Source organism: Phyllopteryx taeniolatus, chromosome 5 (assembly GCF_024500385.1).
Source record: "Phyllopteryx taeniolatus isolate TA_2022b chromosome 5, UOR_Ptae_1.2, whole genome shotgun sequence".
Lineage (NCBI taxonomy): Eukaryota > Metazoa > Chordata > Actinopteri > Syngnathiformes > Syngnathidae > Phyllopteryx > Phyllopteryx taeniolatus.
The window spans coordinates 5,408,280-5,433,201 of NC_084506.1; the positions used below are offsets into that span (position 1 = coordinate 5,408,280).

Below are 24,922 nucleotides of genomic sequence, written 5' to 3' on the forward strand. Positions count from 1 at the left end.
ATTTATGTCCAATAAAAACCTCAGTTTTTGAGCCCATAAGAGCCTGACTATATTTGTCAGAATATGTGAGACTTAATCTCAGGGTTGTGGCTCAGGTCGAAACCGGTCCGCGGTGCAAAGGTTGGGGAACACTGCTGTGCGGGATGGTTCATTCTCTCCATAACTAACCAATGAAAAGTAACATTTCAAAACAGTTGGTAGAGCATGAGACTATAATCACATGGTCGTGGGTTCTAACCCGTTGGGCGTAATGATTTAATCCTGTGCACGATATGATTGTTTCATTCTTTCCATAAATATCGAACGAAAAATTGCAAAACTGTTGGTAGAGCATGAGACTCTTAATCTCAGGGTCGTGGGTTCAAGCCCCACGTTGGGCGTAATACTTTAATTCCGTGCGGAATCTGATTGTTTCACTCTCCATAATTATCCAATGAAAAGTTACATTTCCTGCGATTGGCTGGCAACCAGTTCAGGGTGTACCCCGCCTCCTGCCCGATGACAGCTGGGATAGGCTCCAGCACGCCTGCGACCCGAGTGAGGAGAAGCGTCTCAGAAAATGGATGGATGGAAGTTACATTTCAAAACGGTAGAGCATGAGACTCTTAATCTCAGGGTCGTGGGTTCGAACCACACGTTGGGCGTAATAATTTAATTTCGTGCGGCATCTGATTGTTACACTCTCACCATAACTATGCAATGAAAAGTTACATTTCAAAACAGTTGGGAGACCATGAGAATCGAAATCTCAGGGTCGTGGGTTTCCGCCCAATGTTGGGCGCAATGATTTAATCGTGCGGATCTATTCATTCTCCATAACTAAAGGAGCATGTAGCCCAGCTAGTTCAGTCGGTAGAGCATGAGACTCTTAATCTCAGGGTCATGGGTTTAAGACCCACGTTGGGCGTAATACTTTATTTAATTCCGTGCAGAATCCGATTGTTTCACTCTCCATAACTATCCAATGAAAAGTTACATTTCAAAACAGTTGGTAGAGCATGAGACTCTTAATCTCAGGGTCGTGGGTTTCAGCCCAATGTTGGGCGCAATGATTTAATCGTGCGGATCTATTCATTCTCCAGAATTTAAGAAACACATAGTCCAGCTAGCTCAGTCGGTAGAGCATGAGACTCTTAATCTCAGGGTCGTGGGTTCAAGCCCCATGTTGGGCGTAATGATTCATTTAATCTTGTGCGGGATCTGATTGTTTCGTTCTCTCCATAACTATCCAAAGAAATGCTAAATTTAGGTAGAGCATGAGACTCTAATCTCAGAGTCGTGGGTTCGAACCCCGCGTTGGGAGAATTTATTGAATCCAGTACAAGATCTGATTGGTTCATTCTCTCCATAACTATCGAATGAAGTTGTAAAACAGTGGGTAGAGTATGACTCTTAATCTCAGGGTCATGGGTTCGAACTCCACGTTGGGCGTAATGATTTAATGCCGTGCACGATATGATTGTTTCATTCTCTCCATAAATATCAAACGAAAAATTTCAAAACATTTGGAAGAGCATGAGACTCTTAATCTCAGGGTCGTGGGTTCAAGCCCCACGTTGCGCGTAATGCTTTAATTCCGTGCGGAATCTGATTGTTTCACTCTCCATAATTATCCAATGAAATACTAAATTTCAAAACAATTGGTAGAGCATGACTCTTGATCTCAGGGTCATGGGTTTGAACCACACGTTGGGCATAATGATATAATTTCGTGTGGCATCTGATTGTTACACTTCACCATAAGTATCCAATGAAATGCTAAATTTCAAAACAGTTGGTAGAGCATGAGACTCTTAATCTCAGGGTTGTGCGTCCGAACTCCACGTTGGGCGTAATGATTTAATTCCGTGCGGGATCTGATTGTTACACTCTCTCCATAACTATCCAATTAAAAGTTAAATTGCAAAACAATTGGTAGAGCATGACTCTTAATCTCGGGGTCATGGGTTCAAACTCCACGTTGGGCGTAATGATTTAATTCCGTGCGATTGGTTCTCCATTAATATCCACTGAGAAGTTGCATTGCAAATCAGCATGTAATCAAACCAAATCAGCATGTATCAAACCCCATGTTGGTCATAATAATTTATTGAATCCCGTGTGGGATGATTGGTTCAGTTTCTCCATAACTATCCAATGAAAAGTTAAATTGCAAAGCACCATGTAGCCCAGCTAGCTCAGTCGGTAGAGCATGAGACTCTTAATCTCAGGGTCGTGGGTTCAAGCCCCACGTTGGGCGTAATGATTCATTTAATCCTGTGCGGGATCTAATTGTTTCATTCTCTCCATAACTATCGAATGAAGTTGTAAAACAGTTGGTAGAGTATGACTCTTAATCTCACGGTCATGGGTTCAAACTCCACGTTGGGCGTAATGATTTAATTCCGTGCGATTGGTTCTCCATTAATATCCACTGAGAAGTTGCATTGCAAATCAGCATGTAGTGCAGCTAGCTCAGTCGGTAGAGCATGAGACTCTTAATCTCAGGGTCGTGTGTTCAAACCCCCCGTTGGGCGTAATACTTTATTTAATTCCGGGCAGAATCCGATTGTTTCACTCTCCATAACTATGCAATGAAAAATTACTTTTCAAAACAGTTGGTAGAGCATGAGACTCTTAATCTCAGGGTTGTGGGTTCATACCCCACGTTGGGTGTAATGATTCATTTAATCCTGTGCGGGATCTGATTGTTTAATTCTCTCCATAACTATCCAATGAAATACTAAATTTCAAAAAAATTGGTAGAGCATGACTCTTGATCTCAGGGTCATGGGTTTGAACCACACGTTGGGCATAATGATATAATTTCGTGTGGCATCTGATTGTTACACTTCACCATAACTATGCAATGAAAAGTTACATTTCAAAACACTTGGTAGAGCATGAGACTCTTAATCTCAGGGTCGTGGGTTCAAGCCCCACGTTGGGCGTAATGATTCATTTAATCCTGTTTGGGATCTGATTGTTACACTCTCTCCATAAGTATCCAATGAAATGCTAAATTTCAAAACAGTTGGTAGAGCATGGGACTCTAATCTCAGAGTCGTGGGTTAGAACCCCGCGTTGGGAGTACTTATTGAATCCAGTACACAATCTGATTGTTTCATTCTCTCAATAACTATCGAACGAAGTTGCAAAACAGTTGGTAGAGTATGACTCTTAATCTCATGGTCGTGGTTTCGAACTCCACGTTGGGCGTAACTTAATTTAATTCTGTGCGGAATCTGATTGTTTAAATTGCAAAGCAGCATGTAGCCCAGCTAGCTCAGTGGGTAGAGCATGAGACTAATCTCAGTGTCATGGGTTTGAACCCCGGGTTGGGAGTACTAATTGAATCCAGTACACGATCTGATTGTTTCATTCTCTCCATAACTATCAAATGAAGTTGTAAAACAGTTGGTAGAGTATGACTCTTAATCTCAGGGTCGTGGGTTCGAACCACACGTTGGGCGTAATGATTTAATGGTGCGGATTGGTTCTCCATTAATATTCACTGAGAAGTTACGTGGCAAATCAGTATGTAGCCCAGCTAGCTCAGTCGGTAAAGCATGAGACTCTTAATCTCAGGGTCGTGGGTTCAAACCCCACGTTGGGCGGAGTGATTCATTCAATCCTGTGCGGGATCTGATTGTTTCATTCTCTCCATAACTGACCAATGAAATGCTAAATTTCAAAACTGTTGGTAGAGGATGAGACTCTTAATCTCAGGGTCGTGGGTTCAAGCCCCACGTTGGGTGTAATGATTTAATGCCATGCGCGATATGATTGTTTCATTCTCTCCATAAATATCAAATGAAAAATTGCGAAACTGTTGGTAGAGCATGAGACTCTTAATCTTAGGGTAGTGGGTTAAAGCACCACGTTGGGCATAATAATTTATTTAATTCCATGCGGAATCTGATTGTTTCACTCTCCATAACTATCCAATGAAAAATTACATTTCAAAACAGTTGGTAGAGCATGAGACTCTAATCTCACGGTCATGGGTTCAAGCCCCACGTTGGGCGTAATACTTTAATTCCGTGCGGAATCTGATTGTTTCACTCTTCATAACTATCCAATGAAACGTTCAATTTCAAAACAGTTGGTAGTGCATGAGACTCTTAATCTCAGGGTCGTGGGTTCGAACCACACGTTGGGCGTAATGATTTAATGGTGCGGATTGGTTCTCCATTAATATTCACTGAGAAGTTACGTGGCAAATCAGCATGTAGCCCAGCTAGCTCAGTCGGTAGAGCATGAGACTCTTAATCTCAGGGTCGTGGGTTCGAACCACACGTTTGGCGTAATTATTTAATTTCGTGCGGCATCTGATTGTTTCACTCTTCATAACTATCCAATGAAAAGTTACATTTCAAAAAAGTTGGTAGAGCATGAGACTCTTCATCTCAGGGTCGTGGGTTCGAACCACACGTTTGGCGTAATTATTTAATTTCGTGCGGCATCTGATTTTTACACTCTCACCATAAATATGCAATGAAAAGTTAAATGGCAAAACAGTTGGTAGAGCATGAGAATCTTAATCCCAGGGTCGTGGGTTTGAACCCCATGTTGGGCGTAGATTTATTTCATCGTGGATCTATTCATTCTCCATGACTAACCAATGAAAAATTAAGTTGCAACGCAGCATGTTCAGTCGGTCGAATTTGAGACTCATCTCAGGGTCGTGGGTTCAAGCCCCACGTTGGTCATAATGATTCATTTAATCCTGTGCAAGATCTCATTGTGTCATTCTCTCCATAATTATCCAATGAAAAGTTAAATTTCAAGACAGTTGCTCAAGCATGAGACTCTTAATCTCAGGGTCGTGCGTCCAAACGGCAGGTTGGGCGTAATGATTTCATGCCATGCGCGATATGATTGTTTCATTCTCTCCATAAATATCGAACGAAAAATTGCAAAACTGTTGGTAGAGCATGAGACTCTATAACTATCCAATGAAAAGTTACATTTCAAAACAGTTGGTAGAGCATGAGACTCTAATCTCACGGTCATGGGTTCAAGCCACACGTTGGGCGTAATACTTTAATTCCGTGCGGAATCTGATTGTTTCACTCTTCATAACTATCCAATGAAAAGTTACATTTCAAAAAAGTTGGTAGAGCATGAGACTCTTCATCTCAGGGTCGTGGGTTCGAACCACACGTTGGGCGTAATGATTTAATTTCGTGCGGCATCTGATTTTGACACTCTCACCATAAATATGCAATGAAAAGTTAAATGGCAAAACAGTTGGTAGAGCATGAGAATCTTAATCCCAGGGTCGTGGGTTTGAACCCCATGTTGGGCGTAGATTTATTTCATCGTGGATCTATTCATTCTCCATGACTAACCAATGAAAAATTAAGTTGCAACGCAGCATGTTCAGTCGGTCGAATTTGAGACTCTTAATCTCAGGGTCGTGGGTTTGAGCCCCGTTGGGCGTATTTATTTCATTGTGCGGATCTATTCATTCTCCATAACTAAAGTAGCATGTAGCCCAGCTAGCTCAGTCGGTAGAGCATGAGACTCTTAATCTCAGGGTCGTGGGTTCAAGCCCCACGTTGGGTGTAATGATTCATTGAATCCTGTGCGGGATTTGATTGTTTCATTCTCTCCATAACTGTCCAATGAAATGCTACATTTCCCGTGTGGGTTCTGATTGTTTCATTCTCTCCATAACTGTCCAATGAAAAGGTACATTTCAAAACAGTTGGTAGAGCATGAGACTCTTAATTTTAGGGTCGTGGGTTCAAGCACCACATTGCACATAATAATTTATATAATCCCGTGTGGGATCTGATTGTTTCATTCTCTCCATAACTATCCAATTAAAAGTTAAATTTCAAAACAGTTGGTAGAGCATGAGACTCTAATCTCACGGTCGTGGGTTCGAACCGGACGTCGGGCGTAATGATTTAATCCCGGTCATTCTCCATAACTGCCCAATGAAAAGTTAAATTGCAAAGTAGCATGTAGCCAAGCTAGCTCAGTCGGTAGAGCATGAGACTCTTAATCTCAGGGTCGTGGGTTCATACCCCACGTTCGGTGTAATACTTTATTTAATTCCGTGCAGAATCCGATTGTTTCACTCTCCATAACTATCCAATGAAAAATTACATTTCAAAACAGTTGGTAGAGCATGAGACTCTTAATCTCAGGGTCGTGGGTTCAAGCCCCAAATTGGGTGTAATGATTCATTTAATCCTGTGTGGGATCTGATTGTTTCATTCTCTCCATAACTATCCATCCATCCATCCATTTTCTGAGCCGCTTCTCCTCACAAGGGTCGCGGGCGTGCTGGAGCCTATCCCAGCTATCATCGGGCATTCGCACTCACAGTCACACCAACGGGCAATTTAGAGTTTTTCAATTAACCTACCATGCATGTTTTTGGGATGTGGGACGAAACCGGAGTGCCCGGAGAAAACCTACGCAGGCATGGGGGATGTATGTGCCCTGTGATTGGCTGGCAACCAGTTCAGGGTGTACCCCGCCTCCTGCCCGATGACAGCTGGGATAGGCTCCAGCATGCTCGCGACCCTTGTGAGAAGCGGCTCAGAAAATGGATGGATGGATGGATGGATGGATGGATGGATGGATGGATGGATGGATGGATGGATGGATGGATGGATGGATGAATGGATGAATGGATGAAAAGTTAAATTGTAAAGCAGCATGTAGCCCAGCTCGTTCAGTCGGTAGAGCATAAAACTCTTAATCTCAGGGTCGTGGGTTCAAGCCACACGTTGGGCGTAATACTTTATTTAATTCCGTGCAGAATCTGATTGTTTCACTCTCCATAACTATCCAATGAAAAGTTATTTGGAAGAACATGAGACTCTTAATCTCAGTGTCGTGGATTCGAACCTGACGTTTGGTGTACTGATTTAATGCCGTGCGCGATATGATTGTTTGATTCTCTCCATAAATATCGAATGAAAAATTTCTTAGGGTCGTGGGTCCGAACGCCACGTTGGGCGTAATGATTTAATGTCGTGCACGATCTGATTGTTACACTCTCTCCATAAGTATCCAATGAAATGCTAAATTTCAAAACAGTTGGTAGAGCTTGAGACTCTTAATCTCAAAGTCGTGGGTTCGAACCCCGCGTTGGGAATACTTATTGAATCCAGTACACAATCTGATTGTTTCATTCTCTCAATAACTATCGAACGAAGTTGCAAAACAGTTGGTAGAGTATGACTCTTAATCTCATGGTCGTGGTTTCGAATTCCACGTTGGGCGTAATACTTAATTTAATTCTGTGCGGAATCTGATTGTTTCACTCTCCATAACTATCCAATGAAAAGTTACATTTCAAAACAGTTGGTAGAGCATGAGACTCTTAATCTCAGGGTCGTGGGTTTGAACCACACGTTGGGCGTAATTATTTAATTTCGTGCGGGATCTGATTGTTACACTCTCCATAACTATGCAATGAAAAGTTACATTTCAAAACAGTTGGTAGAGCATTAATCCATCCATCCATCCATTTTCTGAGCCGCTTCTCCTCACTCGGGTCGCGGGCGTGCTGGAGCCTATCCCAGCTGTCACCGGGCAGGAGGCAGGGTACACCCTGAACTGGTTGCCAGCAAATCGCAGGGCACATAGAAACAAACAACCATTCGCACTCACAGTCTTGCCTACGGGCAATTTAGAGTCTCCAATTAATGCATGTTTTGGGGATGTGGGAGGAAACCGGAGTGCCCGGAGAAAACTCACACAGGCACGGGGAGAACATGCAAACTCCACTCAGGCAGGGCCGGGAATTGAACCTGGGTCCTCAGAACTGTGAGGCTGACGTTGGTAGAGCATGAGAATCTTAATCTCACGGTCGTGGGTTGAGCCCCATGTTGGGAGAAATGATTTAATCGTGCGGATCTATTCATTCTCCATAACTAAAGGAGCATGTAGCCAAGCTAGCTCAGTCAGTAGAGCATAAAACTCTTAATCTCAGGTTCATGGTTTCAAGCCCCACGTTGGGCGTAATGCTTAATTTAATTCCAGAATCTGATTGTTTCACTCTCCATAACTATCCAATGAAAAGTTACATTTCAAGACAGTTGCTCGAGCATGAGACTCTTAATCTCAGGGTCGTGGGTCCAAACTCAACCACAAACTCCCTAAATACAAGCAGCACATCGACTGTCCTACCAGGGACAATAATATTTTAGACCACTGCTACACTAGGGTAAAAAACGCATACCGTGCTATACCTCGTGCAGCCCTGGGCTCATCTGATCACTGCTTAATTCAGTTAATACCGACGTACAGGCAAGAACTTAAATGCGCGAAGCCTACAGTGAAAAAGTGGACCAATGAAGCAAAGATGGAACTTCAGAGCTGCTTAGACTGCACAGACTCGAGTGTCTTTGAAAATTCCGCTGGCAGCCTGGATGAATATACAGACACTGTTACATCCTTTATCAGTTTCTGTGAAGATGTGTGTTTACCAACAAAATCATTTCGCACATTCAACAACAACAAGCCGTGGTTCACTGCTAAACTTAAGCAGCTTCGCCAAGCTAAGGAGGATGCATATCAGAGCTGGGACAGGGCTAGAAACCAGCTGACTAAAGAAATTAACATTGCAAAGAGGAACTATGCAGCAAATTGGAAAAACAGTTTAGCGCAAACGACTCTAAATCAGTCTGGCATGCATTCCAATCGCTGACTAATTACAAGCGACGATCCCCCCAAGCTGAGAACAATAGCACGCTAGCCAACGACTTGAATACCTTCTACTGCAGATTTGAAAAGGACAGTTTCACACCCCACCCCCACCCGGCCGCACCCCTGACCACAATCACACCTCTGACTTCTGCGTTAACCGTCCATGAACAGGATGTGAGACGCATCTTGAAACAACAAAAGATTAACAAAGCGGCAGGCCCAGACCATGTGTCCCCATCCTGCCTCAAAGTCTGCGCGGACCAGCTCGCTCCAGTCTTCACTCAGATCTTCAATAGATTCTGGAACTGCAAAGTTCCATCCGGTTTCAAACGCTCCACCATCATTCCAGTCCCTAAGAAACCTGCAATCTCAGGTCTAAATGACTACAGGCCTGTTGCCTTGACATCTGTGGTCATGACGTCCTTTGAACGTCTCGTGCTGGACCACCTCAAGATTGTCACAGGTCCCCTGCTGGACCCCCTGCAGTTTGCCTACCAAACGAACAGGTCTGCGGATGATGCAGTCAACATGGGACTGCACTTCATCCTAGAACACCTCGACAGTGCAGGGACCTACGCGAGGATCCTGTTCGTGGACTTCAGCTCAGCGTTCAACACCATCACCCCTGAACTCCTTTCATCCAAGCTTCTCCAGCTCAGCGTCTCACCTGCCATCTGCCAGTGGATTTACAGCTTTCTGACGGGCAGGACACAGCAGGTCAGGCTGGGGGAGGCCACCTCATCCACACGCAGCATCAGCACTAGGGCGCCCCAAGGTTGTGTCCTCTTCTCCGCTGCTCTTCTCTCTCTACACAAACGACTGCACCTCAGCGCACCCGACTGTCAAACTCCTGAAGTTTGCAGATGACACCACTGTCATCGGCCTCATCAAGGACGGTGACGAGTCTGCATATCGACAGGAAGCGGAGCGGCTGGAGCTGTGGTGCGGCCGACACAACCTGGAGCTGAACACGCTCAAGACTGTAGAGATGATCGTGGACTTCAGGAGGCATCCTTCGCCAAAGCTGCCCCTCACGTTGTCCAGCTGCCTTGTCGTTGTCAACCGTCGAGACCTTCACGTTCCTGGGAATTACAGTCTCTCAGGACCTGAAGTGGGCGACCAACATCAACTCCGTCCTCAAAAAGGCCCAGCAGAGGATGTACTTCTTGCGGCTTCTGAGAAAGCACGGCCTGTCACCGGAGCTGCTGAGACAGTTCTACACAGCGGTCATCGAATCAGTCCTGTATTCTTCCACCACAGTCTGGTTTGGTGCTGCGACAAAAAAGGACAAACTCAGACTGCAACGGACAATCAAAACTGCTGAAAGGATTGTCGGTACCCACCCCTATCCACCATTGAGGACTTGCACGGTGCCAGAACTAAGGCAAGGGTGTGCAAAATCCTCTCGGACCCTCCGCACCCCGGTCACCAGCTCTTCCAGCTCATTCCCTCAGGTTGGCGCTACCGATCAATGCAAACTAGAACTAGTAGACATTCCAACAGTTTCTTCCCTCTTGCGATCAACTTCTTAAACACCTAACCTACAATTCCATTACAACATGCTGGTAATTTTTTGACTTGAGTTCGTTGTCACATTTCTCACCATGCTGCACTATTTGCATATACTGGCCACTCATGCCAGAGTGCATCTGCTCCATTTGCACACTGATTGAGGAGTATCTGTAACATTTGCACAACCAACAGTCCCATATTATCGGACTACTCGTCATTTTAAACTGCATACACTCCTTGAAGTCTCAGCGCCCCTTGCACAATGGTCATTGCACCGGACTATTGCAATATTAGTCATTCGAACTGCTCTTAGTGTGAGGACTCTGCATCTTTTTGCACAATGGTGCGGATTCGTTCTCCATTACTATCCAATGAAAAGTTAAGTTGCAAAACAGTTGGTCGAGCATGAGAATCTTAATCTCAGGGTCATGGGTTTGAGCCCCGTTGGGCGCAATGATTTAATCGTGCGGATCTATTCATTCTCCGTAACTAAAGTAGCATGTACCCCAGTTAGCTCAGTCGGTAGAGCATGAGACTCTTAATCTCAGGGTCGTGGGTTCAAACCCCATGTTGGGTGTAATGATTCATTTTGTCCTGTGCGGGATCTGAATGTTTCATTCTCCATAACTATCAAATGAAGTTGTAAAACAGTTGGTAGAGTATGACTCTTAATCTCAGGGTCGTGGGTTCGAACTCCATGTTGGGCGTAATTATTTAATTCCGTGCGGGATCTGATTGTTACACTCTCCATAACTATCCAATTAAAAGTTAAATTGCAAAACAATTGGTAGAGAATGACTCTTAATCTCGGGGTCATGGGTTCAAACCCCACGTTGGGCGTAATAACTTATTGAATCCCGTGTGGGATCTGGTTCATTCTCTCCATAACTGACCAATGAAAAGTTAAATTGCAAAGCAGAATGTATCCCAGCTAGCTCAGTCGGTAGAGCATGAGACTCTTAATCTCAGGGTCGTGGGTTCAAACCCCATGTTGGGCGTAATGATTCATTTTGTCCTGTGCGGGATCTGAATGTTTCATTCTCCATAACTATCAAATGAAGTTGTAAAACAGTTGGTAGAGGATGACTGTTAATCTCAATGAAAAGTTAAATTGCAAAACAGTTGGTAGAGCATGAGACTTTAATCTCAGGGTCGTGGGTTCAAGCCCCATGTTGGGTGTAATTTGTGGATTCATTCTCCATTACTATCCAATGAAAAGTTAAATTGCAACACAGCATGTAGCCCAGCTAGCTCAGTGGGTAGAGCATGAGACTCTTAATCTCAGTGTCGTGGGTTCAAGCCCCACGTTGGGTGTAATGATTAATTTAATTCCGTGCGGAGTCAGATTTTTTCACTCGCCATAACTATCCAATTAAAAATTAAATTTCAAAACAGTTGGTAGAGCATGAGACTCTTAATCTCAGGGTCGTGGGTTCAAACCACACGTTGGGCGTAATGATTTAATGCCGTGCATGATATGATTGTTTCATTCTTTCCATAAATATCGAACGAAAAATTGCAAAACTGTTGGTAGAGCATGAGACTCGAAATCTCAGTGTAATGATTTAATGGTGCGGATTGGTTCTCCATTAATATTCACTGAGAAGTTACGTGGCAAATCAGTATGTAGCCCAGCTAGCTCAGTCGGTAAAGCATGAGACTCTTAATCTCAGGGTCGTGGGTTCAAACCCCATGTTGGGCGTAATGATTCATTATGTCCTGTGCGGGATCTGAATGTTTCATTCTCCATAACTATCAAATGAATTTGTAAGTTGGTAGAGGATGACTGTTAATCTCAATGAAAAGTTAAATTGCAAAACAGCATGTAGCCCAGCTAGCTCAGTGGGTAGAGCATGAGACTCTTAATCTCAGTGTCGTGGGTTCGAACCACACGTTGGGTGTAATGATTAATTTAATTCCGTGCGGAATCAGATTTTTTCACTCGCCATAACTATCCAATTAAAAGTTACATTTCAAAACAGTTGGTAGAGCATGAGACTCTTAATCTCAGGGTCGTGGGTTCGAACCACACGTTGGGCGTAATGATTTAATGGTGCGGATTGGTTCTCCATTAATATTCACTGAGAAGTTACGTGGCAAATCAGCATGTAGCCCAGCTAGCTCAGTCGGTAGAGCATGAGACTCTTAATCTCAGGGTCGTGGGTTCAAGCCCCACGTTGGGTGTAGTGATTCATTCAATCCTGTGGGGGATCTGATTGTTTCATTCTCTCCATAACTATCCAATGAAATGCTAAATTTCAAAACTGTTGGTGGAGGATGAGACTCTTAATCTCAGTGTCATGGGTTTGAACCCCGGGTTGGGAGTACTAATTGAATCCAGTACACGATCTGATTGTTTCATTCTCTCCATAACTATCAAATGAAGTTGTAAAACAGTTGGTAGAGTATGACTCTTAATCTCAGGGTCGTGGGTTCGAACCACACGTTGGGCGTAATGGTTTAATTCCGTGCGGGATCTGATTGTTACACTCTCCATAACTATCCAATTAAAAGTTAAATTGCAAAACAATTGGTAGAGCATGACTCTTAATCTCGGGGTCATGGGTTCAAACCCCACGTTGGGCGTAATAACTTATTGAATCCCGTGTGGGATCTGATTGGTTCATTCTCTCCATAACTGACCAATGAAAAGCTAAATTGCAAAGCAGAATGTAGCCCAGCTAGCTCAGTCGGTAGAGCATGAGACTCTTAATCTCAGGGTCGTGGGTTCAAACCCCATGTTGGGCGTAATGATTCATTTTGTCCTGTGCGGGATCTGAATGTTTCATTCTCCATAACTATCAAATGAAGTTGTAAAACAGTTGGTAGAGGATGACTGTTAATCTCAATGAAAAGTTAAATTGCAAAACAGTTGGTAGAGCATGAGACTTTAATCTCAGGGTCGTGGGTTCAAGCCCCACGTTGGGCGTTATTTGTGGATTCATTCTCCATTACTATCCAATGAAAAGTTAAATTGCAAAGCAGCATGTAGCCCAGCTAGCTCAGTGGGTAGAGCATGAGACTCTTAATCTCAGTGTCGTGGGTTCAAGCCCCACGTTGGGTGTAATGATTAATTTAATTCCGTGCGGAATCAGATTTTTTCACTCGCCATAACTATCCAATTAAAAGTTACATTTCAAAACAGTCGGTAGAGCATGAGACTCTTAATCTCAGGGTCGTGGGTTCAAGCCCCACGTTGGGTGTAATGATTTAATGCCATGCGCGATATGATTGTTTCATTCTCTCCATAAATATCAAACGAAAAATTGCGAAACTCTTGGTAGAGCATGAGACTCTTAATCTTAGGGTAGTGGGTTAAAGCACCACGTTGGGCATAATAATTTATTTAATTCCATGCGGAATCTGATTGTTTCACTCTCCATAACTATCCAATGAAAAATTACATTTCAAAACAGTTGGTAGAGCATGAGACTCTAATCTCACGGTCATGGGTTCAAGCCCCACGTTGGGCGTAATACTTTAATTCCGTGCGGAATCTGATTGTTTCACTCTTCATAACTATCCAATGAAAAGTTACATTTCCAAAAAGTTGGTAGAGCATGAGACTCTTCATCTCAGGGTCGTGGGTTCGAACCACACGTTGGGCGTAATTATTTAATTTCGTGCGGCATCTGATTTTTACACTCTCACCATAAATATGCAATGAAAAGTTAAATGGCAAAACAGTTGGTAGAGCATGAGAATCTTAATCCCAGGGTCGTGGGTTTGAACCCCATGTTGGGCGTAGATTTAGTTCATCGTGGATCTATTCATTCTCCATGACTAACCAATGAAAAATTAAGTTGCAACGCAGCATGTTCAGTCGGTCGAATTTGAGACTCTTAATCTCAGGGTCGTGGGTTTGAGCCCCGTTGGGCGAATTTATTTCATTGTGCGGATCTATTCATTCTCCATAACTAAAGTAGCATGTAACCCAGCTAGCTCAGTCGGTAGAGCATGAGACTCTTAATCTCAGGGTCGTGGGTTCAAGCCCCACGTTGGGTGTAATGATTCATTTAATCCTGTGTGGGATTTGATTGTTTCATTCTCTCCATAACTGTCCAATGAAATGCTACATTTCCCGTGTGGGTTCTGATTGTTTCATTCTCTCCATAACTGTCCAATGAAAAGGTACATTTCAAAACAGTTGGTAGAGCATGAGACTCTTAATCTCAGGGTCGTGGGTTCGAACCACACGTTGGGCGTAATGATTTAATGCCGTGCACGATATGATTGTTTCATTCTTTCCATAAATATCGAACGAAAAATTGCAAAACTGTTGGTAGAGCATGAGACTCGAAATCTCAGTGTTGTGCGTCCGAACTCCACGTTGGGCGTAATGGTTTAATTCCGTGCGGGATCTGATTGTTACACTCTCCATAACTATCCAATTAAAAGTTAAATTGCAAAACAATTGGTAGAGCATGACTCTTAATCTCGGGGTCATGGGTTCAAACCCCACGTTGGGCGTAATAACGTATTGAATCCCGTGTGGGATCTGATTGGTTCATTCTCTCCATAACTGACTAATGAAAAGATAAATTGCAAAGCAGAATGTAGCCCAGCTCGCTCAGTCGGTAGAGCATGAGACTCTTAATCTCAGGGTCGTGGGTTCAAGCCCCATGTTGGGTGTAATGATTCATTTAATCCTGTGCAGGATCTGATTGTTTCATTCTCTCCATAACTGTCCAATGAAAAGGTACATTTCAAAACAGTTGGTAGAGCATGAGACTCTTAATTTTAGGGTCGTGGGTTCAAGCACCACATTGCACATAATAATTTATATAATCCCGTGTGGGATCTGATTGTTTCATTCTCTCCATAACTATCCAATTAAAAGTTAAATTTCAAAACAGTTGGTAGAGCATGAGACTCTAATCTCACGGTCGTGGGTTCGAACCGGACGTCGGGCGTAATGATTTAATCCCGGTCATTCTCCATAACTGCCCAATGAAAAGTTAAATTGCAAAGTAGCATGTAGCCAAGCTAGCTCAGTCGGTAGAGCATGAGACTCTTAATCTCAGGGTCGTGGGTTCATACCCCACGTTCGGTGTAATACTTTATTTAATTCCGTGCAGAATCCGATTGTTTCACTCTCCATAACTATCCAATGAAAAGTTACATTTCAAAACAGTTGGTAGAGCATGAGACTCTTAATCTCAGGGTCGTGGGTTCAAGCCCCAAATTGGGTGTAATGATTCATTTAATCCTGTGTGGGATCTGATTGTTTCATTCTCTCCATAACTATCCATCCATCCATCCATTTTCTGAGCCGCTTCTCCTCACAAGGGTCGCGGGCGTGCTGGAGCCTATCCCAGCTATCATCGGGCATTCGCACTCACAGTCACACCAACGGGCAATTTAGAGTTTTTCAATTAACCTACCATGCATGTTTTTGGGATGTGGGACGAAACCGGAGTGCCCGGAGAAAACCTACGCAGGCATGGGGGATGTATGTGCCCTGTGATTGGCTGGCAACCAGTTCAGGGTGTACCCCGCCTCCTGCCCGATGACAGCTGGGATAGGCTCCAGCATGCTCGCGACCCTTGTGAGAAGCGGCTCAGAAAATGGATGGATGGATGGATGGATGGATGGGTGGATGGATGGATGAAAAGTTAAATTGTAAAGCAGCATGTAGCCCAGCTCGTTCAGTCGGTAGAGCATAAAACTCTTAATCTCAGGGTCGTGGGTTCAAGCCACACGTTGGGCGTAATACTTTATTTAATTCCGTGCAGAATCTGATTGTTTCACTCTCCATAACTATCCAATGAAAAGTTATTTGGAAGAACATGAGACTCTTAATCTCAGTGTCGTGGATTCGAACCTGACGTTTGGTGTACTGATTTAATGCCGTGCGTAGAGCATGAGACGCTTAACTTCGGGGTCGTGGGTCCGAACGCCACATTGGGCATGATTTCATCCCCTGCGCGATATGATTGTTTCATTCTCTCCATAAATACCGAACGAAAAGTTGCAAAACTGTTGGTAGAGCATGAGACTCTTCATCTCAGGGTCGTGGGTTCAAGCACCACGTTGGGTGTAACAATTTATTTAATCCCGTGTGGGATCTGATTGTTTCATTCTCTCCATAACTATCCCATGAAAAATTAAGTTTCAAACAGTTGGTAGAGCATGCGACTCTTAATCTCAGGGTCGTGGGTCCGAACCCCACATTGGGTGTAATGATTTAATGCTGTGAGCGATATGATTGTTTTATTCTCTCCATAAATATCGAATGAAAAATTGCAAAACAGTTTGTCGAGCATGACTCTTAATCTCGGGGTCGTGGGTTAAAGCTCCATTTTGGGTGTAATGATTAATTCTGTGCGGGATCTGATTGTTTTATTCTCTCCATAACTATCCAATGAAAAGTTAAATTTCAAAACATTTGGTCGAGCATGAGACTCTTAATCTCAGGGTCATGGGTTTGAGCCCAATGTTGGGTGTAATGATTTACTTCATCCCTTGAAAATTCATTTACTCCATCACTATTTAATGAAAAAAGCATTCAGTAACCTGGCTCGGTCAGTTAGTAGAGCATGAGACTTTTAACCTCAGGGTTGTGGCTTCAAGACCTTGTTTGGGTATCACACTTGATCTAATCCCTTCATCCAACATTTTATCCTTCGTACAATGGCAATGCCCCAAAATTTTTTTAACATTCTTCATTGGACGGCAATGCTTTCATCCATTCAAGGCGGCTGAAATGACAAAATTCTTGTCTATGGAGGAGGTGGATATCTACGGAGAGACAAATTTTGAATACTTGGTCCTTGGCGGAGGTCTGCGCGTTACTGAGTTCCATTGAAGCTTCAACTGGTGCGACTGTCAATGCCCAGATGACATCCTCTGTGCAGATTGCTTTATCGAAGCCACAATTTGGTTTGTTCGTTGCTGTACTCCCAGTGCTGCACATATGGCTGCAGCCTCATGGCGGCCTCCCTGAAACAAACAAAGACACATAAACATACACTACTTACAAAAAAGTTGTGTACACCTGTTGTGAATTTTGCCGTTCAGTTCCTTGTTAGAGAACTTCTTTCATTTCTTGTTAACATCTAAACATCTGTGTTGCAAGACGACAACCTGTTCTTACTCTGAGATGCGGTTGCAGCCGTGCATTGTGATCGACGAGAGCGGCGGGCAGAGCCTCTCGATGTATCTGATGGCGCGATCAGTGAGTGTGCATCCGCTTACGTCCAGCTCTCGCAGGTACTGGGCTGCTCCGTGTGAAAGGCACTGCATTGCCATGTCGGTCATCTGAAAAACAAAACAAAAAACAAAACTCGTTAAATTGCACCACCTGGAAAGTTTGAAAACTTAGCCCTCAAGGCTGGTTTCACAGATGGACACGAAATTGGGCGGACATGTCTATCGTCACAGGACGCATCGAAGTCGCAAAGACCCATGCCCAAATTGAAAACGGAGTCGGCCATTTTGGTTCACTGCTGCTTTCAGCTTTAATTATTATTCTTTTGACAGATCATTCACCTTTTGGGGGCTTCAACATGCCTGAAAACACTCCAAAATTTGCAAACTCATTTTTCCCGTTTTAATTATTATTTTTTTAATATTAGACACAGTGCCACAAAAGTTGCTCAAGTAGCGTGCCCTGGAAAGATGGAAAACATTAGCCCCCCAAAATGACACCAAAATGTCTATTATGACAGGATGCACAAAAAGCCATTTCCGCCATTTTGTTCTGAAGCAGCCATTTTGGATGAATTTCAGGGCTCATACACCTACTTCGTATTGTTCAAGTTTGATGATGGTTTCGTAGGCCCGTTAATTGGATGTCATTAGATTGTGTATGGCCGGTGAGAGTGCACACTGTATACCTTTGGACAGCCTGCCATCCGCAGCGTGAATAGACCTCTGCAGTAAAATGAAAAAGCTTTGATGGCCTGGTCGGACAGTTCTGAACAGCCTGACACGTCCACGTACTCCAGATCGGTCACATACTTGCACAAATTCTACTCCAGAGAAAACAAATAAAGGTAGTAAATGATGGGCTATTGAACACACTCGTCCAAACAACAACTCTCTGCACCTACTGGAATGATTTGAGCTTGGTAACTTTATTTCTTATGTACTGCTTGAAAATATAACAGGGGTATGAAGGGAGGTAGATACAGTACATACGTAGATGCAGTTGGTAGGTATGCAGATACCCAGGTAGTATGTAATAATGTATGTTAATATATAGACTCAAGGTTTGTACCTCCATACCAACATCAGTGATGTTGATGCATTCGCCAAGAATCAACTTTTTCAAGGGAACCTCCTCGAGCGCAGCCAGGCCCTGAGAATTGAAGAACACAATACAAACATCTACAAACTCTGCACCGCTTTGGGGGGGGCGTAGGCAGCATGCAAACAAGTACTGTACATCGTCTTGAATGTTGCAGCCGCTGATGTCCAGAGAGGTGATGGAGCTGCCCATCAGACACTCCAGAGCGGCGTCGGTAAGCTGCTCGCAGTAGCTCAGGTTCAGATGGGACAGCCTGGTAAACCTGGTAAGAGATTGACATGACTTTTACGAGAGCGTGTGTGAGAGTACGAGTGAGTGTGGGAGTCCGTGTAAGTGCTGGAGAATAGGAGTTTGTGAGAGTGAGTTAGAGACTGTGAGAGTGGGAGAGAATTCCTGTGAGAGTGTTTGTGTTGAGAGTATATGTGTTTGAGTGCATGTGAGAGCAAATGTGAGGTTTGGAGAATGTGAGCCTATGCGTGAGAGTGAGCTAAGCGTACCTGTGACCAATGACGCTGATGGCCGCGTCAGTGATCTGACAGCAGTAACTCACATTGAGCTCTCGCAGTTTGTTGGCCGAGGGGCTCTCGGCCAGGGTGAAGAGCCCCTTATCCGTCACTCTGGAATGAGAACCGCAGTGAACTTGTGTGGCTAACTAATAATTTAAGACTTAAGGGCTTCTCAAAGTGCGCTCCCGTGAGCCTGAACTCGGAGGTCCACAAAATAATTTGCCATAAATGGCTTAGAGGCACATACCTCTTCCTGGACCCAAAACATTTGAGAACCCCCAATATACAGTACAGGACACACGGGGCGACACACGCACTTGCTACAAAGCGAGATGTCCAGGTAGTGCAAGTTCCGGAGGGTGGCCACCGACTTGAGGGCGGTGTCGCCCATCTTGTGGCAGTGGACGATGTGCAGCCTGCGGAGGCCTCGCGAGCCGCAGCACAGCGCCTTCCAGCTCAGGTGGCTCACGTGGTTGTTACCTGGACACGCAACAACACGCTTTTCTTTCAGATCGCTTTTAAATGCGTACAGTAAGGAAAGCCCCTTTGCGCATTTAGTCCATATCCTTGATATACAGCTTAAAGTCCATGGACTAGTAAACTCTTTGTCCTAGTTGACAACCGCCTGCTACTAGAACTACTAGTGACATTTTTAAATTCTATTAGTTAACATCTAGTGTTGCCCTAGTACTAGTAGCGCACAGATGTCAACTAGTGCACAATTTTGCCTGGCAAGTAACATGTAGTTGCGCTACCAGTACGCCAAAGTTGTCCTACGAGTGTGCAGAAATGTCAAACAGTAGTGGGAAAAAAGTTAATAGTAAGACAAAGTCGTTCGACGAGCGCAACATAGTCGTTCTGCTAGTTTGTTAAATTGTCTTATTAGTGAGGACAAAGAGCGTACTAGTACATTGACCTTTAGCTGCATATCTTCTTCTTTTCCTTTGGGCTTGTCCCGTTTAGGGTCACCACAGCATTTCATCCTTTTCCATGTAAGTATATCTACTGCATCCTCCTCTCTTAACACCAACTGCGCTCATGTCTTCCATCATGACATCCATCAACCTTCTCTTTGGTCTTCCTCTAGCTCTCTTGCCTGGCAGCTCCATCCTCATCACCTTTCTACCAATATACTCACTATTTCTCCTCTGGATGTGTCCAAATCATCAAAGTCTGCTCTCTCTAACTTTGTCTCCAAAACATTGAACCTTGGCTGTCCCTCTGATGAGCTCATTTTCTATCCAACCTGGTCACTCCAAGAGAGAACCTCAACATCTTCATTTTCCGTTCGTCTTGTCAGTGCCACCGTCTCTAATCCATCCATCATGGCTGGCCTCACCACTGTCTTCTAAACTTTGCCCTTCATCCTACCAGAGACTCTTCTGTCACTTAACACACCTGACACCTTCCTCCACCCGTTCCAACATGCCTGGACACGTTTCTTCACTTCCTTATCACACTTATCCTTGCTCTGGACTGTTGACCCCAAGTATTTCAAGTCCTCCACCCTCGCTATCTCTTCTCCCTGCAGCCTCAGTCTTCCCCCTCCACCCATCTCATACAGTATAGTCTTTCTTTCTTCGGTTAATCTTCATTCCTCTCCTTTCCAGTGCATGTATCTACCCTTCTGTTCCTCCACCTGTTCCCTGCTTTCACTGCAGATCATAATGTCATCTGCGAACATCATGGTCCACCGGGATTCCAGTCTAACCTCATCTGTCTGCCTATCCATCACCACTGCAAAGAGGAAGGGGCTCAGGACAGATCTCTGAAGCATTCCCACCTCTATCTTAAATTCCTCTGTTGCACCTACAGCACACCTCACCACTGTTCTGCTGCCCTCATCCATCCATCCATCCATCCATTTTCTGAGCCGCTTCTCCTCACTAGGGTCGCGGGCGTGCTGGAGCCTACCCTCATACATGACCTGTACTATTCTAACATACTTCTCTACCACTCCGCATGCAGTACCACACTTACTCTCTGGGTACTCTGTCATAGGCTTTCTCTAGATCTACAAAGACACAATGTAGCTCCTTCTGACCTTCTCTGTACTTTTCCATCAACACCCTCAAGGCAAATAATGCATCTGTGGTTCTCTTTCTAGGCATGAAACCATACTGTTGCTAGCAAACACTCACATCTGTCCTGAGTCTAGCCTCTCTACTCTTTCCTTTAACTTCATTCATCAACTTCATTCCTCTATAGTTATGACAACTCTGCACGTCACTCTTGTTCTTAAAAATAGGCACCACCACACTGTTCCTCCATTCCTCAGGCATCTTCTCACCCACTAGATTCTGTTGAAGAACCTGGTCAAAAACTCCACAGCCACCTCTCCTAGATCCTACCATACCAAACAGCTTGCCATAAATTCGAGGGAGCATTTATTTGATATTCTCAAAATGCAATATCAACAATATTGAACGTACTAGTACATGGAACCTATGCTGGTTCTTAAGGAAATCAGATAAATGCTCAAACGGCTTTCCATAGTACAACTTAAGAAGTTTGGCGGAGGACCTCACACTCCAAGCTGAAACTCTTCAATTTGGCGACTTCGGCGATGGCTTTGATGCCAGTGTCGGAGAGTTTCCATGCCTCCAGTAGAGAGATGGAGGACAAACAGTGGCATTTAGCCATCAGGGCCTACATGGGACACATAGCACTAGGGTTTCAAAGGGGTGGAAAATTTCAATTGGACGTTAAACTAGGGAATTTTGGAAATATTCCAAATTGATGGTAATTTAGTGGAAATGTATCATATTCAAGGATAAATATAAACATTTTGTTTTGTCATGAGCAGACATCAATGCAAAATAATACAATTTAAAAGCATGACATTTCAATAGATGTATTTATAAGTAGAACTTTTGAAAGTTATAGTTTCATATTAAGACCAAACCTTCAATTTTGTTTTGTTATTTTATTTTTCAATTTCTGTAAATCCCTATAAATTCCCCATTAATTATCATGTAAAGATTCCAACTTTTAATATTCTGGGAATTTTGCAACCTGACATAGCACACATTTCTTCAGACAAAAGTATTGGGACACCTTGCCATGCCATACTTTTCAGTTCCTTTTCATCCCAAAGGTGCTTAAGGGGGTTGGAGTCAGGCCTCCATTCACGTTCTTTTACACCAAGGAGATAGAATATATGCCTGCAAGTATTGTTGTATGTTCTGCTTCTATGTGTTGCTGCTCCATGTGTTCAAGTAGCAGTTGTTTGAAGGTTTAAATTTACTGTAAGATCTATGCTAATTTCTGTTAGCCCATCTATGACATTTTGCATTATAAATTAGTATTAAGATAGTGGACTTTTGTTAAGACAAAATTAAATGGTTTGGTTGATCATTTTTGTGTTTAAATATAAAACCCCAATTCCAATGAAGTTGGGATGTTGTGTTAAACTTAAATAAAAACAGAATACAATGATTTGCAAATGATGTTCAACCTATATTTAATTGAATACACTACAAAGAGAAGATATTTCATGTTCAAACTGATTAACTTTATTGTTTTTAGCAAATAATCATTAACTTAGAATTTTATGGCTGCAACACGTTTGTCATGTTTACCACTGTGTTACATCACCTTTTCTTTTAACAACATTCAATAAACGTTTGTGAACTGAGGACACTAATTGTTGAAGCTTTGTAGGTGGAATTCTTTCCCATTCTTGCTTGATGTACAGCTTCAGCTGTTCAACAGTCCGGGGTCTCTGTTGTCGTACTTTACGCTTCCTAATGCGCCACACATTTTCAATGGGAGACAGGTCTGGACTGCAGGCAGGCCAGTCTATTACCCGCACTCTTTTACTACAAAGCCACGCTGTTGTAACACGTGCAGAATGTGGTTTGGCATTGTCTTGCTGAAATAAGCAGGGGCGTCCATGAAAAAGACGTTGCTTGGATGGCAGCATACATTTCTCCAAAACCTGTATGTACCTTTCAGCATTAATGGTGCCTTCACAGATGTGTAGGTTACCCATGCCATTGGCACTAACTCAGCCCCACACCATCACAGATGCTGGCTTTTGAACTTTGCGTCCATAACAGTCCGGATGGTTCTTTTACTTTTTGGCCCGGAGGACATGACGTCCACAATTTCCAAAAACAATTTGAAATGTGGACTCGTCAGACCACAGAACACTTTTACACTTCGCATCCCTCCATCTTAGATGAGCTCGGGCCCAGAGAAGCCGGCGGCGTTTCTGGGTGTAGTTGATAAATGGTTTTTGCTTTGCATAGTAGAGTTTCAAGTTGCACTTAGGGATGTAGCGCCGAACTATATTTACTGACATTGGTTTTCTGAAATGTTCCTGAGCCTATGTGGTGATATCCTTTACACATTGATGTCGGTTTTTGATGCAGTGCCGCCTGAGGGATCGAAGGTCACGGGCATTCAATGTTGGTTTTCGGCCTTGCCACTTTCATGCAGCGATTTCTCCAGATTCTCTGAACCTTTTGATGATATATGGATATTATGTAGTTGATGAAATCCCTAAATCCTTGCAATTGTACGTTGAGGAACATTGTCCTTAAACTGTTGGACTATTTTCTCACGCACTTGTTCACAAAGAGGTGAACCTCGCCCCATCTTTGCTTGTGAATGACTGAGCAATTCAGGGAAGCTCCTTTTCTACCCAATCATGGCACCCACCTGTTCACAATTAGCCTGTTCACCTGTGGGATGTTCCAAACAGGTGTTTGATGAGCATTCCTCAACTTTCTCAGTCTTAGCCACCTGTCCCAGCATTTTGGGAACGTGTTGCAGCCATAAAATTCAAAGTTAATGATTATTTGCAACAAACAATAAAGTTCATCAGTTTGAACATTAAATATATTTTCTTTGTAGTGTATTCAATTAAATATAGGTTGAGAATGATTTGCAAATAATTGTATTCTGTTTTTATTTATGTTTAACACAATGTCCCAACTTCATTGGAATTGGGGTTGTACAACGCTTAGTTCTATTTTGTCAGTTTTACACTACACTTCGACTGGGAGCGGGCATGCGTTGTCTTTTATTTGGAGAACTATGCAAGCAAAAGTGAGAACAGATGCTAAGGAATACTTAAAAAGTCCGTTTTAATAAGTTCATGCGTGTTTCCATTTTACATGTGTTTAGAACATGGAGTGTTAAAACTATTCAAGAAACTGTCTTTCTATATGGCTTCTCCGTATCGCAGATTACCACCAATTGTGGATGGGTATGGAACATATACCACACAATAAATGGGGTTCACTGTGTTCCACCTTTGGCCCAAAGTCAGCTAGGATACGCTCCAGCTTTCCGATTAATCTGAACAGGATAAGTGGTACCAATTGGATGGTCGGATAGAATTTTAGTGTGATTTACAGGATTGTCCCAAGACTGTTGTCTGTCTATAGCAGGAGTGTCTAGAGCTTTCTTAATTGGCAAAGAAATGATTTACAATGAAAATAGTCACAAAATTTCTCTTCAGAAGGCCCCAGTGAGTAATGAGAATGTAGTTCCGAAGCAAAAATGGTCTGCACCACCTTCTGCTCCGTGTCAAGGTCCAATTTGCGAACATATCACATTCATGATCCTCAAGTAAAGACTGTTTTAAAGATTGTCAGCCCACGACACACTGCTATTGTTTAGGCTCAGAAAGTGGTATCTGCTCAATGCAGGGGTAGATCTCGTCTAGTGGTATAGCATTTCAGTTCTTCAAAAGAAAATACATAAAAGCAAAATATAATTGCCTAATGAAAATAAATTTAACTTGAAAAATCTCAAAGTGGTCCTAGCACCCAATTTTTCTGTATGCGGCCCTTGGAGGAAAAAGTTTGGACACCCGTGGTCTACAGTGACCTTGAAATTAAACAAACGTACAGAGATGCAGTTGTCTGACAGGCCGTACACGTCGTTGAGCAAAACCTCCCTGAGATAAGGGCACGCGTCCGAGATGTAACCGAAGCCCGTCGCCGTCACCTACGAGAGAGACGGAGAACAAACGTGTCTTCACTGG

The 24,922-nt window shown here is 43.4% G+C and overlaps 1 protein-coding gene and 19 non-coding genes across 20 annotated transcripts in view; 19 read left to right on the top strand and 1 right to left on the bottom strand.

Moving 5' to 3' along the window:
- The first annotated feature begins 834 nt into the window (after positions 1 to 834).
- trnak-cuu (transfer RNA lysine (anticodon CUU)) lies at positions 835 to 907 on the top strand. The gene has a single exon. It is a non-coding gene; the product is annotated as a tRNA-Lys (tRNA).
- Positions 908 to 1,099: 192 nt separating this feature from the next.
- Positions 1,100 to 1,172, top strand: trnak-cuu (transfer RNA lysine (anticodon CUU)). Its single transcript has one exon. It is a non-coding gene; the product is annotated as a tRNA-Lys (tRNA).
- A 994-nt stretch (positions 1,173 to 2,166) lies between these two features.
- Positions 2,167 to 2,239, top strand: trnak-cuu (transfer RNA lysine (anticodon CUU)). Its single transcript has one exon. It is a non-coding gene; the product is annotated as a tRNA-Lys (tRNA).
- A 204-nt stretch (positions 2,240 to 2,443) lies between these two features.
- trnak-cuu (transfer RNA lysine (anticodon CUU)) lies at positions 2,444 to 2,516 on the top strand. The gene has a single exon. It is a non-coding gene; the product is annotated as a tRNA-Lys (tRNA).
- A 1,007-nt stretch (positions 2,517 to 3,523) lies between these two features.
- trnak-cuu (transfer RNA lysine (anticodon CUU)) lies at positions 3,524 to 3,596 on the top strand. The gene has a single exon. It is a non-coding gene; the product is annotated as a tRNA-Lys (tRNA).
- A 617-nt stretch (positions 3,597 to 4,213) lies between these two features.
- On the top strand, positions 4,214 to 4,286 carry trnak-cuu (transfer RNA lysine (anticodon CUU)). The gene has a single exon. It is a non-coding gene; the product is annotated as a tRNA-Lys (tRNA).
- Positions 4,287 to 5,477: 1,191 nt separating this feature from the next.
- On the top strand, positions 5,478 to 5,550 carry trnak-cuu (transfer RNA lysine (anticodon CUU)). The gene has a single exon. It is a non-coding gene; the product is annotated as a tRNA-Lys (tRNA).
- A 407-nt stretch (positions 5,551 to 5,957) lies between these two features.
- Positions 5,958 to 6,030, top strand: trnak-cuu (transfer RNA lysine (anticodon CUU)). Its single transcript has one exon. It is a non-coding gene; the product is annotated as a tRNA-Lys (tRNA).
- A 4,640-nt stretch (positions 6,031 to 10,670) lies between these two features.
- On the top strand, positions 10,671 to 10,744 carry trnak-cuu (transfer RNA lysine (anticodon CUU)). Its single transcript has one exon. It is a non-coding gene; the product is annotated as a tRNA-Lys (tRNA).
- A 348-nt stretch (positions 10,745 to 11,092) lies between these two features.
- Positions 11,093 to 11,165, top strand: trnak-cuu (transfer RNA lysine (anticodon CUU)). Its single transcript has one exon. It is a non-coding gene; the product is annotated as a tRNA-Lys (tRNA).
- A 243-nt stretch (positions 11,166 to 11,408) lies between these two features.
- trnak-cuu (transfer RNA lysine (anticodon CUU)) lies at positions 11,409 to 11,481 on the top strand. Its single transcript has one exon. It is a non-coding gene; the product is annotated as a tRNA-Lys (tRNA).
- Positions 11,482 to 11,796: 315 nt separating this feature from the next.
- trnak-cuu (transfer RNA lysine (anticodon CUU)) lies at positions 11,797 to 11,869 on the top strand. The gene has a single exon. It is a non-coding gene; the product is annotated as a tRNA-Lys (tRNA).
- Positions 11,870 to 11,995: 126 nt separating this feature from the next.
- On the top strand, positions 11,996 to 12,068 carry trnak-cuu (transfer RNA lysine (anticodon CUU)). Its single transcript has one exon. It is a non-coding gene; the product is annotated as a tRNA-Lys (tRNA).
- A 210-nt stretch (positions 12,069 to 12,278) lies between these two features.
- Positions 12,279 to 12,351, top strand: trnak-cuu (transfer RNA lysine (anticodon CUU)). The gene has a single exon. It is a non-coding gene; the product is annotated as a tRNA-Lys (tRNA).
- A 491-nt stretch (positions 12,352 to 12,842) lies between these two features.
- Positions 12,843 to 12,915, top strand: trnak-cuu (transfer RNA lysine (anticodon CUU)). The gene has a single exon. It is a non-coding gene; the product is annotated as a tRNA-Lys (tRNA).
- Positions 12,916 to 13,158: 243 nt separating this feature from the next.
- Positions 13,159 to 13,231, top strand: trnak-cuu (transfer RNA lysine (anticodon CUU)). Its single transcript has one exon. It is a non-coding gene; the product is annotated as a tRNA-Lys (tRNA).
- An 868-nt stretch (positions 13,232 to 14,099) lies between these two features.
- Positions 14,100 to 14,172, top strand: trnak-cuu (transfer RNA lysine (anticodon CUU)). The gene has a single exon. It is a non-coding gene; the product is annotated as a tRNA-Lys (tRNA).
- A 554-nt stretch (positions 14,173 to 14,726) lies between these two features.
- Positions 14,727 to 14,799, top strand: trnak-cuu (transfer RNA lysine (anticodon CUU)). Its single transcript has one exon. It is a non-coding gene; the product is annotated as a tRNA-Lys (tRNA).
- A 348-nt stretch (positions 14,800 to 15,147) lies between these two features.
- trnak-cuu (transfer RNA lysine (anticodon CUU)) lies at positions 15,148 to 15,220 on the top strand. The gene has a single exon. It is a non-coding gene; the product is annotated as a tRNA-Lys (tRNA).
- Positions 15,221 to 15,728: 508 nt separating this feature from the next.
- The window catches only part of fbxl13 (F-box and leucine-rich repeat protein 13), a 36,807-nt gene continuing 27,613 nt past the window's right edge, over positions 15,729 to 24,922 (bottom strand). The window contains exons 13-21 of the mRNA XM_061772797.1: positions 24,787 to 24,885; positions 21,453 to 21,573; positions 19,108 to 19,404; positions 18,916 to 19,066; positions 18,557 to 18,680; positions 18,389 to 18,469; positions 18,006 to 18,140; positions 17,264 to 17,427; positions 15,729 to 17,109 (exon numbers count right to left, since the gene is read on the bottom strand). Of these exons, the coding sequence (XP_061628781.1) occupies positions 17,031 to 17,109; positions 17,264 to 17,427; positions 18,006 to 18,140; positions 18,389 to 18,469; positions 18,557 to 18,680; positions 18,916 to 19,066; positions 19,108 to 19,404; positions 21,453 to 21,573; positions 24,787 to 24,885 (1,251 nt within the window). The 3' untranslated portion in view covers positions 15,729 to 17,030. The remainder of the gene's footprint in view (positions 17,110 to 17,263; positions 17,428 to 18,005; positions 18,141 to 18,388; positions 18,470 to 18,556; positions 18,681 to 18,915; positions 19,067 to 19,107; positions 19,405 to 21,452; positions 21,574 to 24,786; positions 24,886 to 24,922) is intronic.